The sequence below is a fragment of the Palaemon carinicauda genome, chromosome 33 (assembly GCF_036898095.1).
Source record: "Palaemon carinicauda isolate YSFRI2023 chromosome 33, ASM3689809v2, whole genome shotgun sequence".
Taxonomy (NCBI): Eukaryota; Metazoa; Arthropoda; class Malacostraca; order Decapoda; family Palaemonidae; genus Palaemon; species Palaemon carinicauda.
Window position 1 is genome coordinate 39,738,830 of NC_090757.1, and position 19,709 is coordinate 39,758,538.

The window sequence follows — 19,709 nt, forward strand, 5'->3', positions numbered from 1 at the left end:
GGACGACATGGCTACCTCACCCAAAAATAGATTTTTCGCTTCGCTCAAAATCCGTTACTTCTTTGTATTGATATGTCAGTTGTCCTGACTTACATTCGGAGGCCACCAATCATTGTAGGACAATCAACTCAAGACTTGTCTATACATGAGAAATCTAACCTTATCGTAGGCTCATAGGAGTGTACACAAATGCCCTAGCTTAATACAAGTGTACTCCATAGTCCCAGGCTAATACTCTAAGCCTCTTTATAGCTAGGACTGGTACTTGACATTAGAAACGATAAAATTTTGATTTCCCTAGTTACTTAAAGTTTAATGAAAGGCTGATTTCCTCTGTTTCTGAGTTCTTAAGCAATGGGTGGACACTTTGTGAAAGCAATATATTCCCAGTGGATTCCTTCTGCAATTGTTCTTTCTAGAAAATTTTCTTATGGTACCCTGTAATACAAAATTTCATTTAGGATAGAAATCTTGGGCCAAACAGCTTGCGGACCATAGCCTAGGTTATACTATACTGTACTCATGCCCAACTTAACTGTTATTATTATTATTATTATTATTAGTTAAGCTACAACCCTAGTTGAAAAGCAGGATATTGTAAGCCCAAGGGCTCCAACAAAAAAATAAGACCAGTGAGGAAAGGGAATAAGTAAACAGATAGAATAATGTGCCCGAGTGTACCCTCGAGCAAGAGAACACTAACCCAAGACAGTGGAAGACCATGGCACAGAGGCTATGGCACTACCCAAGACTAGAAAGTAATGGATTGATTTTGGAGTGTTCTTCTCCTAGAAGAGCTGCTTACCACGGCTGAAGATTCTCTTCTACCCTTTCCGTGAGGAAAGTAACCACTGAACCATTTTAAGTGCAGTAGTTAACCCATTGAGTTAAGAATAGTTGTTAGGATATCTTAATGTTGTCAGGTGTATGAGGAAAGAGGAGAATGTGTAAAGAATGGGCCTGACTATTTGGTTTATGTGTAGGCAAAGGAAAAGCGAGCCGTAACCAGAGATGGAACAAATGTAGTACTAGCAGGGAAGTCAAAGGGCCCAATAACTCTCTTAGTGATAGCGTCTCAATTGTTGGTGGGTGCCTTGGCCAACCTACCACGTAGCTTGGCTTCTCATCCATAACATAGGTGACGTTTAACTCAAGAAGTGACATTTTCTTAAACTTATGAAAGAATATCTCACGTCTTACCCATCGGCTGATGGTATAAATGCAAGCTCAAAATGGTTCAGCTTATGTTTCCTATAATTACCATAACAATTCTTGGCGATTTTCTTTTTCATCAATGTATAAACACAAAAGAATGCTAATAACTGTAATGACATTGTGTACATTATAACCTTAGACAAGTGTATACCTTTTACAGGGAAGAAGTATAGCATCTCGAATGAAAACAATGGGGGCAACATACTTTTCTCTTCTCACGTTGTTGTACACGCCTCAATTAGCGTGATTTGAGCTTACAAAACTATGTACTTTGTTACAATTACAATGTTATGTATGCATATTCAATCATAGACGACCTGTACTTTGTTTTTCCAGCCCATCTAATGTTAAGGTTATTATCATTAATTTAAATAGATGATGCCTGTCTTTACAGCATGACTGTGGTATGGCGCCTATGTTGATAATGGAACTGGGTATCCACGTTTGAGAGGTTTGGTCTGGTATATGTACTGTACTGGCTGTTTTGGGTATAGGATGGACATCCTTCAGAAGTACAACCCTTTAGGCAGTCACCCAAGGAGAGTGCGGGAGCAGAGGGCTCACCTCAAGTCTCAGGGCACAGTTTTACCTCATCTACCTCAATGGACTATTGCCCAGGCTCGGTCCTTGGTCCTTGATCCAGATAAAACCCTGAGCAGGCGAACCGAAGAATTTGACTCCCTGCGACAAAGGAATGATGAATCGTTAAAGTCAATAGAACCATCTAAGATAGATACAGGCTCAGCTCTAGCAGAAACTGAAAATCTGGAGACAGAGTTTACCTTCTTAAAACTACTGCCCTTAATGAGGCAGATTAGTAGCCTGGGGGAGGACACAGGAGCCCCAGACCCTCCTTAGAACTAATACAGTCAGAACTGTCCAAAGAGGCTCAAGATAGTGCCAATGACCAGGTCTTTGGACCAAGTAATTCACTCCAGGCCAGTGGGTGAAATAGAGTTCTGCCTCCTTCAATATCTAGACAGAGGAGGTCTAACATGGCAGAGGGAGCCATCCCTTCTCCCCTCCCAATTGACCAGGAAATTATGCCAAGTATGTCAGCTGAAAGACTAGGATGGCAACCATTAATAATTTCTGCCTCAGAGGCTTCAAACAGGGAAGCCACAGTAATAGCTAGCCTCCAACCAACCTCCTGGTTGGACCACTGTCTGGGGTGCTCGCTTATATTGTTTCCTCGCAGGATATCTCAAATCCTGAAAACAAGAAGAAACCCTAGGACTAAGAAATGCTCCAACCAACTATGAGTCAGGCACTCTATCCTTCTGAAGAGGTGGAAGAAACTTTGGAAAAGTGGAGGAAGAACAGTTAGGATTCCATTTTTGACCATGCAGTCTCTTTTAAGAAGTCTGGCACTCCAAAACTAACTCAAAAGACCAGACCGGTAACCGTGCTTGAAGTCAGCTTTGAGAAAGGCTCCGACAACTATGGCTAGGCCGTTTACCCCAGTGCCATCCTCCTCGAGGAGAGCTTCTTACCCTAGCCCCTTTCATTCTGGTTAGTAAACCTAGGAGGGAAAGAGGCAGGGGAGGAGCTAGAGGATGTTTGGGAAGGCAATCTTCCCCTTACACTGTCATGAGTAGGGGATGCCCTTCAAGCCAGGGGCAAGGTGGCAGCACCATGGAGCAGAGGTCTGGATAGTAAGCATCTTGAGGGATTAGTATTGCATCTCATTTATTGGCTCTCATCCTCCTCTCACTCGGACACTGACAATGTCGGACACTTTAGTCAGTCCTTAGAGTAACATCTCATTTTGCAGAGGTCCAAAAGATACAAGCGAAGCCCATGATACAGTACTGGATCAGACAACGCCTCTTGAGAACACCTTCCAACATCCATGGGATGGCTTGACACTTATGCTTTTCCGCTATTCTACCTGATCAGAAGGATCATCAACAGGTCTTGACCACACTAAATCTAAGAACAACCTTGGTGGCACCAAGTGAGCACAAGGAGAGTGGTACCCAGACCTCCTGTTGTTGTTATCCAAGATAACCAGAGAACTTCCCAATTGACCTAACTTGCTATGCCAACCACATCTGTAGAGACATCACAGCTCGGTGACATCCCTGTCACTTCATGGTTTGAGGTTATCCAGTATCTCCTCCTAAAGACAGGCTTTTCGCAAAGTACTGCAAAAGAGATGTTTGGATATCTCCACAAGTCAGCAGAAGTTTACCAGACCAAGTAGGCCATCTTCTGTGGTTAGTGCTGTAACAGGGGCACTTTTCCTGTTGGAACCTCTATACAAATGATAGCAGACTTTCTGGTCTTCCTGCAGAGAGAGGAACTCCTTTCAGTCTCAACAGTGAAAGATTAGACCGCAAGCCTGGGACATTACCAAAGTCCTTAGCTCTGAAATAAGTCCCATACAAACCCCCATGAGAAGAGCCTCCGACATGGATCTCACACTAAAGTCAGGTTTGTTGCTTGACTTGGCCTCAGCTAAACGGATTAGCAAACTACAAATTGTCTTAGTGGTACAGTATATCTTACTGAGGGTTGGAGGAAAGTCTCCTTTTCCTTAATGTCCGAATTCATAACAAATGCTCAAATCCCTGTCATTCATGACTCTATGTTTAAGTCCTTTACTATTTCTTCACTCTAGGAAGCAACTGAAGATTTGGATGAGTTACTTCTTGGTCCTGTGAGGGAACTAAGATGCCATCTGAAATGCACTCAATCCATTAGACCATAGCTCCAAAACTTGAGGTTTAAGAGGGAAGTGTCTAAGAACACAATCTCCTGGCTTTGAGACACAATAACCAGAACGCATGATCATCAAGCAGATAGTGATAAGGCAGTACCATCCCAAACTCACACTCATGAAGTCAGGGAAATGGGAACTACTCTAACCTTCAAAAGGAACCTGTCTGTAGGGCAAGTTTTGGAGGTCGGAGTGGAATTGCCAGGTAACCTTCACAACTCATTACCTAAGGGATTGTACCCACAAGTCCTTCAACACGTTCTCTCTGGGATGTGATAGCTGCTCAACAAGTAGTGTAGTATTTTTCTCCTGGGTGTGGATTTTCAGCCATTTATTTTGCGACATTTTCCTTCAGTGACCCCTGGCTTTTCATGCATTGCATGCAACATTGTTTGAGGGACATGATTATGTGACAAGGACAGTGCTGCAGTATCTACATCACTTAGGACTTGTGCTATGGGAGGGGGAACTGTTGCACTTTGGCACTGTAACGGTGCTGGGGTTCATTGACGGGCAGTTGCACATGGTTGCGGGAACATGTTCTTTAGAGATGTATAAACAGCCCTCTATCCCTTTCTAGGACTCTTCCCTTTTTTTCGTCAAAATTCTTTGCAAAATTCGTCATATGGCGTACAGATGATTACTACTTCAATTAGTCTCTTGTTGAGCTCCTCCCTCTGGAATTACACTTGGCTGCCTTTTCTTAGAGGCATGATATAAACTGGCTAATGGTTTCATCAGCTTTTTGTTTTTTGTTGGCAAACTATAGGTGATGGACTTGGAAGCTAATTTGGACAGAGGCGTCAACTTTGCTTTCAATCAGAGATCAAATTTTATCCGTGTCTCCATGCTCCTCATCAGTGAGGGCCCTTGCAAGAATGCACCGCATACCTTCATCACTGAGGGCAATTTTAATCTTTTTTGCTTGCTTGGTCGGGTCATGGCCTTCCAAATCCTTAAGGTAAAGCGTTATTCATGCTCATAATACCCTAAGTGCACCTAGAGCACATAGTTCCAATCACTCTTGGGGCATTTCCCATGGTGATTGCCATTATGTACTGATGTTCAATGAAGACAGTTTGATATATGTATAACATACTTAGGTTTCAACACACAAAATAGTTCCAGACTATGCATTTGACAAGTGAGGACTGACATGTGTTGATGTTTTTTTTCATATTGGTCACATAGAATTGTTTGAAAATGCCTGGCTGAAATGCAGATAGCAATTTTTTTATGAGGATAAGTTCTGGTTATCGGTTATTAACTCACAATATTGTCATCACAAGTATATGAAGTGTTTGTCTTGTAAATGCAGGTAACTGATGGCTTCTGAATGGGCAAATTGTCATGAAAGTTTTCCCAAATTTTCTGTCATCTGTATTATCCACTATGGCGAATGACAAATTGTAATCCTGTAATTTTAAAAAACCATGTGATTAAACAAAATAATGTAGTCAAATGAAAGTGAATCTTGCATGATTTTACCCTTGAGTAAGAGACTTGAGCCATAAAGTTTTAAACAATGGCTGAAAGGCCATGGAACATGCCATTTGTTAAACAAAAGTTATGTAGTAAGGTGCAGCACAACTAAATGTATCACTTGTGTCATATTATGCAACAGTAAGTTATCCATTCTGGGAAATATAGCTGGAAGAAAGGGTTTTTGGGTTACCCACCCTCTCTTAGTAACCAATTTTTGAAAAGCAGTTTTTGTAAGTTTAATGACAGGTTTAACATTATAAATGAATATGTGTAATTTCAAGATTATTTTTATTTCAGGTTATGAAGAGGGTACATAATTTGCAAGTGATCTATACTCGTGTGTTCACCTAAATCAACATCCCTCATTTATAAACATGGAAGCAACTGATGGTAAGAAACATTCTTGAATTCGGATTCAGTAAAATTGTTTAAATATGTGATTGATATCTGTAATCCTAATCATGTCTTATAAATATTTGACAACTGTCTGTATTTCTTGTTGCTTTAAGAGTCCCTTGATATAGTTTACCTAATGATTGTTTAATCTACTCTTATCATGCTAAGGATGGGATCTTTAGGGATTATTTCTTGCAGCTAGTGTATCATTATATCACATTGCACTTTCTTCCCTTTAGAATCATCACCTCTACTTGATACCAAAGAAGGATCACCCCAAAGAAGCCCAGAAATTCCTGCTGTTCTCCCAGCCATACCACCCTCATATCAGAATCAAAATAATATCGATGAAGATGTAGTTGATGGTATTGGTTCCTCTCACAAAAATGACGAGGACTCCAGACTGAATGTTATCAAGGTTTATCCCAGTCGTTTCTGGATTTTGGGAATGTTTTCTTTTATAGCGATGTTCCAGGTTAGTAGGATTGTAAAGATGCGTTTTTTGAATATTGATATATTCTACTTTGAAGTGCAGTAGGTTTACCAAAAGAAATTTAATCACAATGGGACTGAAATGATTTAATCTTGTGTCTGTTTATGGTCTTTCTGTGTCAGTCTATACCCGCAAAATTTTTTTAGCTTGTTATTCCACTGTCTTTTTTTCCTTCCCTCCTTCGTTTGCATTCTCTAGGGGTCCATGAATTGACGAACAAAGAAAATTTGCTGGTATAAACTGCCATAAAAGGACCTTAAACGGACGCGAGTGGAAGGACATATCTGAGACTTTTATCCTGTTGTGAACTAGTTAAGGCTGATGATGATGATATATTGTACTGTATATACTGTACATGTACAGTATATATATGCAGTATATATTTATATAAAACATTTCATTTATGCATACATACTGTACATACATGAGACAGTACTGTACTATATTAGAATGACCTTGTGATAAAAAGTACCTTATTTACCTTTGGAAATTACAGTGCCTACAATGGAATACATGGGGCCCAATCAGCGAGAGCGTTGGTGTAGCCTTCAGTGGATGGCATTCAAGCACAGTTGCAATGATGGCCAACTGGGGTACGATAACCTTTGTCTTATTCATTACGCCTATGTGTTGGCTCATGAATGAAAAGGGACTTCGAAGTGGCGTCTTCGCTTGTGCCATTATGATTGCTGCAGGGACAGTTCTTAGGGTATTGGCCTTCATTACAAACTCTAATGAAGTTTTTACAATGTAGGTTTATATTATAATAATAATATCTTCTGTACTCTTTGTAATTATGTAGGGCATTTACCACATAGTGTGGCAGTGCCATCAGAGAACCTCGTGTGATGCAATGTAGGCATTACTTTTTGGTCTTTGCACATTCCCTCATCCCTTAGCTGCACTTGCTTCACATCCTCCTACTTTACCTCGTTCACAATTTCTCACTTCCATCTCGTTGACCAACTTCTTTCCTCAGTTACACTTTCTTGCTGAATGGCCTCAGGGGCCCCAGTACCCGGTTATATAACCAAAATTCCATAAATCCAATCGTAAGTTGGGCTATAGACTATAGAATACTGTGTTGCGCATTTTATAGTAAAACAATTATTGTGTGTTTGATGCTTCATGAAAGGAATCTATGTTTACTGTAGGCTTAATAACACTTACTTTTTATTTTACTCAGTCTCTAGGATTTGTGTCTGGGCATTCATATAATTTTAGATTCCAATAGACCCCTTTTTATATCTTTGAGACCAGCCTTTAAATTTGGTAAGGAAATTTCTAATAGGCATTTTATACACATACCACATACTGTAAAGTTTGCATGTTAACATACCACAAAATATGTAAGAAATTTACTGTATTCCTTATTGTAATTTGATTCCAGATCCTGTCACCTCTGCGCAATACTTGTTGGTACAGCTGGCACATTAGTAATGGCTGCCCCTCCTATGATAGCAGCACAGTGGTTCCCACCCAAGGAACGTACAACAGCTACTGGTAATGAACCTTTTGTAATTCTTGATTGCTTTTTATTTGTTTAAGTACAATATACTAAAACTACTTCAGGTTAAAAACCAACCTACTCAGAGTGAGAGATAACATTAATTATAAGCTGAAATCAAGGTTGCCGTTTACAAAGAGATTTGAAGGATAACGATTTTCTGCCCTTCTCAAACATTGCAGGTAAACCTCCTTTAGCCACTCAATGAGAACTTGCCTCATTAGCCATGCAAAGAAAGAATTCGTGACCAAAAATGGCGTTATGGTTTTGAAATGGCTTATGCATCTATTGGAATACAGTATCCTATATTATATTTATAGTAGACAGAATTGCTCTTTTACATTTCACTCTCTAATTGTTTATTTTGGTATTCATAGAAAAATAGCACTATTGATTTAAAGTAGCCTAAATGTTGAATGTTAATTGGCATACAGTCATATCGATATAGCTATAGCAAGTGCACGGATGCAGTATTGTAAATTAAAAGCTGGAAGAAAACCCAATACTGTACATTACATGGCAGTTGCTCGAGTAAATGGTTTAAAGAAAATAATTCATATACAGTATGCAAGGTTTCCTATATGCCTACCTTTTGTGGATCTGCAAATCAACATGCAGATAAACATTCTGAATGAAAATCATTGCAACCATTAAGGTTGCATCATCAAATGCTTACTGAGAGAGGTAATGATTTAGGGAATTTAAGAACAAGAACAAACTCCTAAACTCCCCTAGCAATGAAGTGATGAATTATATGCTGTGGATATGTCTAAATTGATGTACTGAAGTAGATTTTCTCCCCAAGCTTAAATCACGCGATGGCCATTGAGAATCTTGCAAAGACTATGAAACAGCCTATGAGATGTGTTAGATGCATATCAGGCAGTGGGTTCCAGTCAACCACACAGCCCACAGTAAGTGACTTAGGCCCCAGCAAATACCAGCCAGGCCAAGGCCATCACTCAATTTTGGTCGACATTGGGAAGCTAAGAGATATTAGCTTTTGTCTATCCCAAACTCAGACAACTTTAGAAAAGCTGTACCATGAATATTATTGAAATTCACCTGCCAGTGTTTAAACTTGAGTGCTTGTAGAGTAGCAGTAGTACAGCAGAGGTTTACACTGAGACACTGAGTTTGGTGACAATACTATAAATGAATTTGAAACAAGAGGTCTGCCTGGGTAGGTTTGTACTACTTAGTCTAGTGTCTGTTATTCAAAGTTCCATACCGAGTTATCACTGCAAGCAGGTTATGAGACTGTTTTCAGCTTTAGATGAAAACTGTAATTTTCAATCTTTAAGAGATGAAGAGCAAAAGGGGGAGTCTCAAAATATAAATTTTCTCACACTTTCACCCACTATATTACATATAAAACTGTTTACTTGATACAGAAATTCTCATAATAGCTTCAGTGTAAGCTCATCATGATGACAGACAAAAATATGCCTAACAGTACCGTAAAGGATTCTAGGGAAGCGAATTTGTGATGGCGTTTGTTTCTCACTTATATTTTGTCAATGCTTACTTTAGAATAACGTACTATTGATTACCTACTGGCCTGCACCTCCCTTGGTACATAATCCTTGGTACTATTGCCACTTAAAGCCACAGCCTCGTCAAGATCCTCATGTAACTAAGTCAGTAGAAACATAAGAAACTGATGAATGTCCTGTTATTCATAGCCCAAACGTATTATAATGGAGCTCATCAGCAGACTGCTGTAAGTCTTGCAGTGTGATGGAGCCTCTTTTGCCAACTTTCGTTCCCTTAAAGCACTTCCGAGCCTCCTAGCAATAATGCTCAGTGCTAAGTTTTTCCAATAAACTACTGAACTAGAGGAATCACATCATTGAGACTGCCAGTATTTCCCGGGTTAACTAGTCCAGGTCGTGCTTTCTATGGTAAACTGGTTCTAGTATGGCCAGCACCCCAAAGATGGCTGGTTCTATGCTTGTTAACTTTACTGAAATATCTAACTTTTGATTTGTTAAGGCCTCAAAATGAATCTTGGGTCCGTTAATTTTCTGCATAGTATGTGTCATTTCTAACTAGAGTATTGCTCTCAAAACCTTGTCTAATTTCTGTTTCTTAGAACCTATAAGAAACATCCAATAATTAATTGAAGCCAGACATTTATGGGATTCTTCTCTTCCTAAATACTTTTATCTGCTAACTTTGCCTTAGGATGCACTGTATCTGCTACGAAATTTTATTTTTCAATATACTTAATAGAGGGAATAGAATCATCTGCAAGCAAGTGTCGGCCTTTGTCAGTTTTTTTTATGACATTTTACCATAGTCCAAGACTGTGTAAGAATAATTCAAAGGATTTAGCTATGTATGACAATATCCACAACTAATATGTATTCAGTCCTTTAGTTTATCCTCATGTCATCAAGGAGTTTTGAATACTTAATTTCCTTGTTAGGTTTTAACCGGATTATGTTATCCCTCACTAGAACTATTTGGTTACATTTGAATTAATTACAATATTTGGGTAGAGGGATGCTTGGGTTAAATGAAGAGGGAAAACTATGAGGATTATAAGAACTGTGCAACCATCCACAGTAGGCCTCAGCATTTCCATAGTATTCTATAGAGGGCAAGGTCAAATCAAATCTATTCGCAGTTGGCCAAAGGGCTCCAGCAAACCATCTGCAGAGAGCGGTTGTATTTCTGCAATTCTCAGAACAGGGGTGGGCCAGGTCCTTTCTTCAAACCTCACAAGTTTAGTTTAAAAGTTCAAGCTGTTCTCTCTCTCTCTCTCTCTCTCTCTCTCTCTCTCTCTCTCTCTCTCTCTCTCTCTCTCTCTCTCTCTCTCTCTCTCTCTCTCTCTCTCTCTGCAATTCTCGTAACATAAACTTAAATCTTTTATTTACTCTACAGTATTGTGTCTTGCTTCTCTTCTTCCAGAAATATCCCTTTTCTCTACTGCAGTATTGTTATGAAATAACTCTTGATTTCTTTCCATTTTTAAACCTTTTAATTACTTTTCCAACATCCCAACTAATTATTTTATAAGCATTCGCAGCCTTTTATTGTTTTATTGATGTCTTGCAGTAGTTGAGAAGCAGTCATAAAAAGGCTAAACAGGATCTTTCCTGTTATTGCCGGCTCCCTCCATGCATACTGCTCTGACATGGGTTGTTAGGTTTTCCAGCTTCGTTAAGATACCTGTGATGGTCACCTGCAGCTGTCTACTAGGAAAAGTGAGCCATCTCTTGCGATTGGTGTCGTTGAAGGGATACTTCTCTGGTCAGAGCATCTCTAGTGCAGATCGGTGATATCTCTATCTTCCTTCACTGAGAGAAGCGCCTCTCAGTTGTAGCTGTCAAAATCTACTGCTTAGCCTTGAATATGGTCTTTCAACTGAAAATTATACTGTAGGCCTCTCCTTCACATGGGAGTTATCTATATTCATTAGGAGCGTCAAGCAGCCTTGCCCACCCCGAGACCTCAGGGACTTTGAGTGGGAAATGACTCTGGTTCTCAAGGCTCATATGTGTACCATGTCGGAGCCTTTGAGAAGGTTTTCAGACAGAGATCCGACCCTTTAGAGTCTTTTTGATAGCTTTAGCATCGGCAAAGAGGGTAGGCAGTTGCACGGTCTCTCTTATTTAGCCACCTACACTGAGGGCTGGAAGGAGGTCTCTTTTAGGTTTGTGTTAAAAGTTCATAGCCAAAATCCAGAACCCTTCGGTGCATGATCCCAGGTTCGTGACCTGCATTCTCTCTTTACAAGAAATGTCAAGTGACAATGAAGAGGAGATGACTTTTTGTGTCCTGTAAGGGCTCAGACCTGAGTGTCAGTGACTCTTACTTGGTATTAACAGAACCAAGAAAGAGGTGTCGAGGAACACGGTCTCTTTCTGGCTCCGTGAGGCATAAGCCTCAACTAATGAGAAGATTGAGGTACCAGCCAGGACTAGAGCTCAAGAAGTCAGGGGTATAGGTTCTACCTTAGCTTTCAAGAGGAATCCTGCTCTTGGTCAGGTTCTGAAAGCTAGGGTGTGGAAATGCCAAATGACCTTCACAGACTTTTACTTACAGGAGTATACTCACAAGTCCCTCAACACTTTTGTTTCTTGATCCTGTGATGGCTGCTTGATTAGTTGTGTAGCCAGCCTAGCTCCTGCACGGGGACAGGAAGCATCTTGCCTATTATAACATGTTCGATGTAAGTCTCGAATGAAAGGGAGAATGACTGTGTCTTCTCCTTCATCTTTCCTTCCCTTACTTGGGGATACTGTAAAACAGTCATACCATTACTTTTTAGATTGGACTTAAGGCTGGTAAGCTACACTTCTAAGCTCCATTCCTTAGAATCCAGAGAAATATCTTCCCCATTCCCTCTTGATGAGGGGGAGGATGGTGGAATATATACCAACCCATTGATCGTCATATTTTCTTATTTCCTTTTCTTTCTAGGCTCCTTCCCCTGTTCGAGCCCTTGAGTATGTAGCATGCTGCTTTTCCAACTAGGGTTATAGCTTGGCAAGTAATAATATTCCTACAAGGGGCCTTCTTTGAATTGTGATGGTGCCACCCCAAAAATGTATTGCCAGAGTAAACAATCCATTCAACTGTTTTGCAGCCAATGGTCGGCTTCAAAATTCTTGATTTCATTGGTAGAAACATCCCATTTGCAGATGGTTTTCCCTTTTTATCATACTGTACAGCCTTTAAACTTAGCACTGGACTCGTTATGAGTGTATTTGAGCATTTGCAACCTTCAAACTTACTTTTTTCAAGGGCCACTGAATTGATAATGCTTTAACTTTCATTCATTATATTTGCAAGATCAAGAAATTGTTTTTAATATCCAATAACAATTCCTTTCTTTTCTTCTTAGTTATAGGGAAGCTTAAATCGTGAAAGGCCAAGTGATGATGGTAATGATAAGTTATTGTGGTGCCATATTTTTGTTTGAACTGTCACATTACTACTGCAAGAAATTTCAATATTTGTAAATAAGGTATCTGTTTCTGATAACTTTCAGCTAAGAACTTTTTAAGGCTCATCTGCTCTGTTACTAGCAGCTTAGGTTTCAGAGTACCTCGAGCAGCACACTGCATGTAGTACCAAAGAGTCTTTGTAGTGTCCTTGCAGCCCATCTTACCTGCATTCACATTTTAGGCTTCTACCCTACTTCTGTTCCCACTTCCATGTTTAGATCCTGCTGTCAATGAAAGTGAAGGGTTTTTCCCCTGTTAAACCTAAGCACAAAGTGTCCTTCCTGAATCCAGCGTCAGGGTATCTGGCCCAAATTCCATACGCTACATCTCTCCATCCACATACTAAGTACAGTACATAGTTTCTGACTGGATTAAAGGAGCTATAAGGTCCTTCCATACAAAAGTGTCTACATTTATAGGGTTTTGCTTTCATACAAGCAGCCAATGAGAAATAGGCATTCATATTATTAAGCCTACAATAAGTATATTCAGGAGAACTAATTATTATTGTATGGTCATCAACATAAGAAAGTTGACATTTTGATGTCCCTACTTTTTTCAGAATAGAGCCTCTACCAGATGATAACTGAACTACATCCAAGGTAATTTCCAAGACGAGTTTGAATAACTGGACAGGCAATGGGCACCCTTGGAATAATACCATGGGAAGAGCAACTGGTTCCGTGGTCGATTTTCTAGCTCTGACTAGTGAAATATCCTTTATGGATAGCATATACATATTGCCTAAAGTTCACAGGTAATTTGTAACTTCACAAATTAAATTGCTTAAATCAGGCTGAAGGGAACTAATTGCTTTGTACAGAGCCACTTACTATGTAATTTTTTGCATGTTCCAGTACTGTACTTTGTGTGGTATTTGTAGCTTCAAAATCCTTTATTTTTGCACATCCTGTCATGGCTTTAATTAACCCCATCTGACCCACAAGGTCATAATAACCATTGGTTATGTAGGAGTGGGCTAAATTAAAATTGACAAAACAAATTTTCCTTAAGTATTTGACATTGATAGTAGATAAAACATCCTTTGGACCATTTTTATAAGCTAGCTTGGTGACCATCTATTGAGTTTAAGAAATAAAAATTTATCCACATTCCCTACAGAATTAGTATATGTAAGGTGGTATAACAGGAATTGAGTATTTTTATAAACTAAATGTAGTGTTGTATACCATTTGGACAATGAGATATGTTACTCCTTTTCCTCTTCAATGAGATATTTATTTTTTGGTGTTGCTATTTCAAACATGGATATACCCCATGAGGGGGATAGTGTTGTGATTACACCTCATGCTGTGTTCTCTAAGCATTGTCTTTGCAGCATCCCATTGGCCTTTAGTTCCAACCACTTTGAAGGTTTCCTCCTTGGGGAATAGTGCGGGAAGTTTACCTTACGTAGTACACTAGGTACTGTATTACTTGAAGGTATTTGCAGCATTCCTTCTGCCCCCAGCTGGAGTTTTTTCATATATACTTTTAATTTGCCTCCATTCCTCCTTCCTTTTCTTTATCTTGTAACCCAGCCGCTTTTGACATTTGCAGTACTGTACTTCGTTGTTTAACAGCAAGGTTTTCCTCCCCAGTTGCACTTGGATGCTGATGGCTTCACAGACCCCATCACCTGGCTATGTAGCTCAAATTCATAAATCCAATCCAATTTCCTGGTTACACCTTGGTGTTGAATGGTCTCCCTGTCCCCAGCAAAGACATATTTCCCAACTCTTTAATTCCCATTCCATTCTGTTTCATGTGGAGAATGATGATAGGTCATCCCCCCAACAGTTTCAGAATAAGTTTTCCTGAAAAATCCAAATGCTCTGTCAGCATCAGCTTATGGCTCAGGACTTTGTCTGCTGTTAAAGAGATTCTTTGTGAATTTATTGGGATCTCTATTGAAAGAATCTGATTGCATTCTCAATTCACTTCCTTGTTTTCTTAATTTTTTTCAGCATCCTTGTACATTAGTTATTTATTATTATCATTTTATATTTCTACCTTTTAATTATTTTTTCTGGTTCTATTAATGTATTCACTTATATTCATCTCTGAAAATTTATACTGTACCCAAAATAATTGGGCCTCTATTTTTTTTACAGAGCAATAAAGTATTTGTAGGTCCAGTAGGTTCAAGGTTTTCTTATTAGCTTTAGGAATCTTAATTGGTTGATGAATATCAAAACAGGGAGAGTTGGTGTCCCACTGGTATTTGTGAGAAATAGTAGTAACACATGTATCAGAACTTGAGTGTTTATTGCTCTGGAGTCCATGTGATGGAAATTGTCTTACACCCATTAAAGAGCTGCAAAATGGTACATTTTCTTCCTCTCATTTTGTACTAGTATTGTTCTAGTTCCAGGGTAGATGTTAAGATTTCCAGATGACCCAATTAGGAAATTGCTATTTGCTATTGGATGATTAGTAGCTGGACTGTAGCTGCCAGTCTTAAGATATACTGTAGATACACTCATCAAAACAGTAAATACCCCTCCCAACATCGTGATTGTTCCAACAGGACTGCAAGCCTTCGATTCAATAAGATATACGTTTATTACATGTAACTGACCATCACCACTATCTTTCTAGCAGTTCCCTTTAAGTCTGGTGTTCTTGATAAGTAGAGTCATTCCTGCCATCACCAATAAGCCCTGGTTAGTGGTCTGAATAAACACTATATTATATAAAAAAATAAAGTTTTCTAACCCAGCAGTTAGCTGTCTACCTTGCAGCTAACTGTACTGTATTCCCAGTAAGCAGTCTTCCCTGCCATTGATGGGATATGAAAAGCTGTCTGAAGCTTGAGAGTATTTCTTCCTGTAGGTTGGTCATTTAGCTGGCAGAAACCACTATTCTGAGTGAAGATCACTATCACTAGTAAAGTAAAATAATCTGTTGCTCTCCTCGATGGGCAAGATTTTATAGGATTTAAGAACACTAAACTCCTCTAGGCTCCCCAGGCTACTCTGTAATGAGACATTTGCTACCAATGTTTCTAAATTGGTGCACTTATATTCCATCCATTTGGGAAATTTATTTACCAAGATTGGAAAAAGTACAGGAGAGAAGGAACTTGATGGAATGCTCAATTGAACGGTACAGAATGACATAATAAAACTCCCCATATGCCTCATGTTTTGGTTTCAAGGCCCTGAAAATACAGTCAAAGTAGTTGCGCTGTATGCTATAATGTTCTCAAAATCAGCTACATAGTCATTAAATAACAAATAATTTTCAAAGTTATAAATTTTACACATACATTCATACAAATATTGTTACTTTTGGCAACTTTATTCCGAGAAATATGTTCTTGAATTGATGTTTTTCAAGGAAGTACTGTACTGTACTGTATTGCCAATTAGTGGCTCTAGAGGTGGGTTCTTAAAAATAAAATCACATGTCAGTGTCTAAATGAAACAAAATCCAAAGGCCATCACTCAGTTTACCCTTCACTATGGTCTGGTTCTTCACTTCCTTCTGGGTTTTCAGAATTACTGTAGCCACAACTACGACAGTGAGCACAGTAGAGAACATTGAATACCGCTTTTCTGCAACCACATTCTCTCTAAGGATAGATTTCTGTGTCCTATTAGAGCAGTTGAAGTGTACAGTATTTAAATAGAACTGCCAGAACTAGGATTACAGTCTGTAATTACTTTGTGAAATTGTTTCCCTTCCAGTGTCAAAAAATTTATGTCATGTTGAAGGAGTTGATCATCCACTTTAATGAATGAATCTTCCCTACATATTTTCTAGGTTAAGACCCATGATATCAGAGCCATGATTACTGTGCTTAACTTTGTCAAGAATTTACCTTTAGAAAGAGTGCTTACTGCAGCTCAATGGAGAAATTATTCTGTATTTGCTGAGCAATACATGAACAGAAATAAACATGGAAAAAAAAAATTGAAATCAAAGTCCTCTGTATACTGTTGAGAGTTTTGTCTTGTATTCAAAGTTTTAAATATTTAACTTAGCCGGTGAATATATAATAGCTGCAACTCTGTTGCTCGACAGACAAAAAACAGTAAAAACTTGCCAGCGATCGCTATACAGGTTGCGGGTGTGCCCACCAGCGCCAACTGTCGGCCAGATACCACTCTCGATGTAAACAAAGACTCAATTTCTTCTCTGTCGACGTGTCGACAAGACGTACTTTACTCGCTGTTGAAACCTGGAGTTTTTCCCATCATATTTGGTGAAGTACTTTAATTTGGTTTGAGCTTTCGCAGTACAGGTGTTTTTCTTCAAATAAATCCTTGAACTCTTTTTTGGATCGGATTAATTGTTGATGACTTAGATCGTTTTTTGGAATTTTCCCTTGACCAATTCAAAATGGCTGACCTTTCACAAGTTCCCAAGTTCAGAAAATGTAATGCTAGGGACTGTCATAGGCGTCTTCCAAAGGCTTCTCTCGACCCTCACACTGTTTGTTCCAATTGTCGGGGTAAAACCTGTCAATTGGAAGATCGGTGTGAGGAATGCGTGGGCCTTTCGGAATTCGATTTTATCGAATTTGAGAAGTATACACGTAGACTAGAGAGAGATAGGGTAAGGAGAAGCTCTTCTAGGTCGGTAGATTTTTCCTCTCCACATGCCCCTGAACCTAATCCTTCCCCTGTAGTGGTTGTTCCTAACCCCCCTCCTAGCACTCAGGAACCATCGATGGCAGACATGATGCGTGCTATCCATGCCTTGGGGGAGAGAGTTGAGGCCCTTGCAAGTGACCGCAATCAACTCATGGCGGACGTAAAGGAGCTAAAGTGCCAAAGTGCCGCGGAAAGTGTTAAAGTGCCTAGTGTTTCTCAAAGTGTTGTGAACAGTGTTGCGCTTGAGGGTTCGTCTGTTCGTGCCTGTCGTCCTCCTAGTCCGGGACCTCTTGCAAGCTCCCAAGCCCAGGGGAGAAGCAATGTCGTACGACTCATGGGTTCGAGAGGCCTTGATCAGCGAACAGACGTTCCCTCTATGGTATCAGGCGTATCTCCCCAAGATCGCCCCTACCAACGTAAGACGAGAGAGCCCATTTTTACCTCGTCGTCCGAAGGTGTTTCTCGTAAGAAACCTTGGACCAAGGTCTCACGACCTTTGAAGCGTAAGTCGGTCCCTTCAGGACAAGTCCAACGTCCCGGTTGTAGCCACTGGGTCAGTTCGGACTCGTTGCCGTCATCTGATGACTGCTCGCCGCCTAAGAGAGGCAAAGCGGTGCCGCCTCAGTCGCTCACCCCGTCTGTTGCCGCACCTGCTGCCGTAGACCCTAAATGGGTGTTGCTGCAGGACATGCAGTCCAAGCTTGCGTCCTTGATGGAGGACTTCAATGCGGAGAAGGTTGCTGCTGAACCTTCTGGCCAACAACCATCCAAGCGGTCTGTTGTGTGTCCTGTTGACGCTGAGGTAGCTTTCTCGCGTCTACCAGTTGGGGTTGTACCACCACCGATGCGACCCAGTGTGGGTTGCCAGCCGCACGTTGACGTTAGGCGACGCACGGAGGTGGTTGTTGACGTTCAGGACGTTCAGCAACCATCAGAGGTGACTTGTTTTGACGCGGTGCGTCAACCTCCGCAACCCGGTATGGTGTTGACTGCACAACCCAGACGGTCTAAACAGTCTCGGGTGGACGCTGTGCGTCCTCGCGCACCCATGGTTGTTGATAGTTCCCAGACTGTGCAGCAGTTCCATGACGCTGCGTCCGGCTCCGTCACGCATGCACCAGTGCGACCGGACTCAGCGAGCCAAACGTTGCCCACTCCTTTGCCGTTTCCTCATCAGTTTTCGGATGAGGAACTATCAGATGAGGACGTTGCTGAACCACAAGAGGATCAACCTTCAGAACTTGACGAGCCTAAGGCAACTCAACCATCATTGGACTTTAGAAAAGTCATGGCTGTATTTAAGGAGTTGTTCCCTGACCACTTTGTTTCTGTGGCTCCTCGTTCGCCGCTGTCAGAGTTTGTATTAGGCGTGCCTGCTACCGCACCTGCCTTTACTAAACTCGTTCTATCTCGCTCATCCAAGAGAGCTTTGCGGCTGTTGGGAGATTGGTTAGAGACCAAGAAGAGTTTAGGAAAGACAGCATTTGCCTTTCCCCCATCTAAACTCTCGTCTAGATCGAGCGTCTGGTATGCCACGGGAGAAGTTCTCGGCTTGGGAGTTCCTGCCTCTGCCCAGGGCGACTTCTCAAGTCTTGTAGAATCTCCCCGCTGCCTTGCCATGAGACGCTCGAAGATTTGTTGGTCACCATCGGACCTGGACCACCTTCTTAAAGGTATATTTAGGGCTTTCGAAGTCCTTAACTTCCTAGACTGGTGCTTAGGAGCCCTGAGCAGGAAAATCTCTTCTGCAGATAAGGATGTTTCCTTGCTCATGTCCTGCATGGACAAGACCGTCCGTGATGGGTCCAACGAGCTTGCCGCCTCATTCACGTCCGGAGTCCTGAAGAAGCGAGAGTCTCTATGTTCTTTTCTGTCTGCTGGAGTGACGCCATGCCAAAGATCTGAGCTACTCTTTGCTCCCCTTTCCAAGTGCCTGTTTCCTGAAGTCTTGGTAAAGGAAATTGCCTTGTCTTTAGTTCAGAAGGACACACACGATCTAGTTGCGTCCTCGGCTGGCAAAGCTCCCCCTTTGCCTACATTGTCTGCTAGACCGAGGATAGACACTCCAGCGTCTCGCTTTATTCCGCCCTTTCGTGGCAGAGCCTCCAGCAGAGGAGGTGCTCGTGCCGAAGGGAAGCGAGGGAAGAGGAAAGGATCCAAGTCCTCTAAGGGCAGAGTCTGACTGCCCGCAACTTTAGACAGCAGTAGGAGCCAGACTCAAGAACTTCTGGCAAGCCTGGGAGAAGAGAGGCGCAGATCAACAATCTGTGAAGTTACTCAGAGAGGGGTACAAAATCCCTTTTGTACGCAAACCCCCTCTAGCGACGTCCCC

General features: G+C 40.9%; 1 protein-coding gene across 11 annotated transcripts in view; it reads left to right on the forward strand.

Moving 5' to 3' along the window:
• LOC137625931 (solute carrier family 49 member 4 homolog) overlaps positions 1-19,709 on the forward strand; it is a 320,642-nt gene that overhangs the window by 275,812 nt on the left and 25,121 nt on the right. For all 11 annotated transcript variants that reach the window (XR_011040948.1, XR_011040947.1, XM_068356947.1 and 8 more), the window contains 4 exons: positions 5,720-5,812; positions 6,058-6,293; positions 6,808-7,061; positions 7,702-7,814. Coding sequence is in view for 9 of the 11 variants with exons in the window: in XM_068356947.1 (XP_068213048.1) it covers positions 5,797-5,812; positions 6,058-6,293; positions 6,808-7,061; positions 7,702-7,814 (619 nt within the window). In the remaining 2 variants the exon portion in view is untranslated. The remainder of the gene's footprint in view (positions 1-5,719; positions 5,813-6,057; positions 6,294-6,807; positions 7,062-7,701; positions 7,815-19,709) is intronic.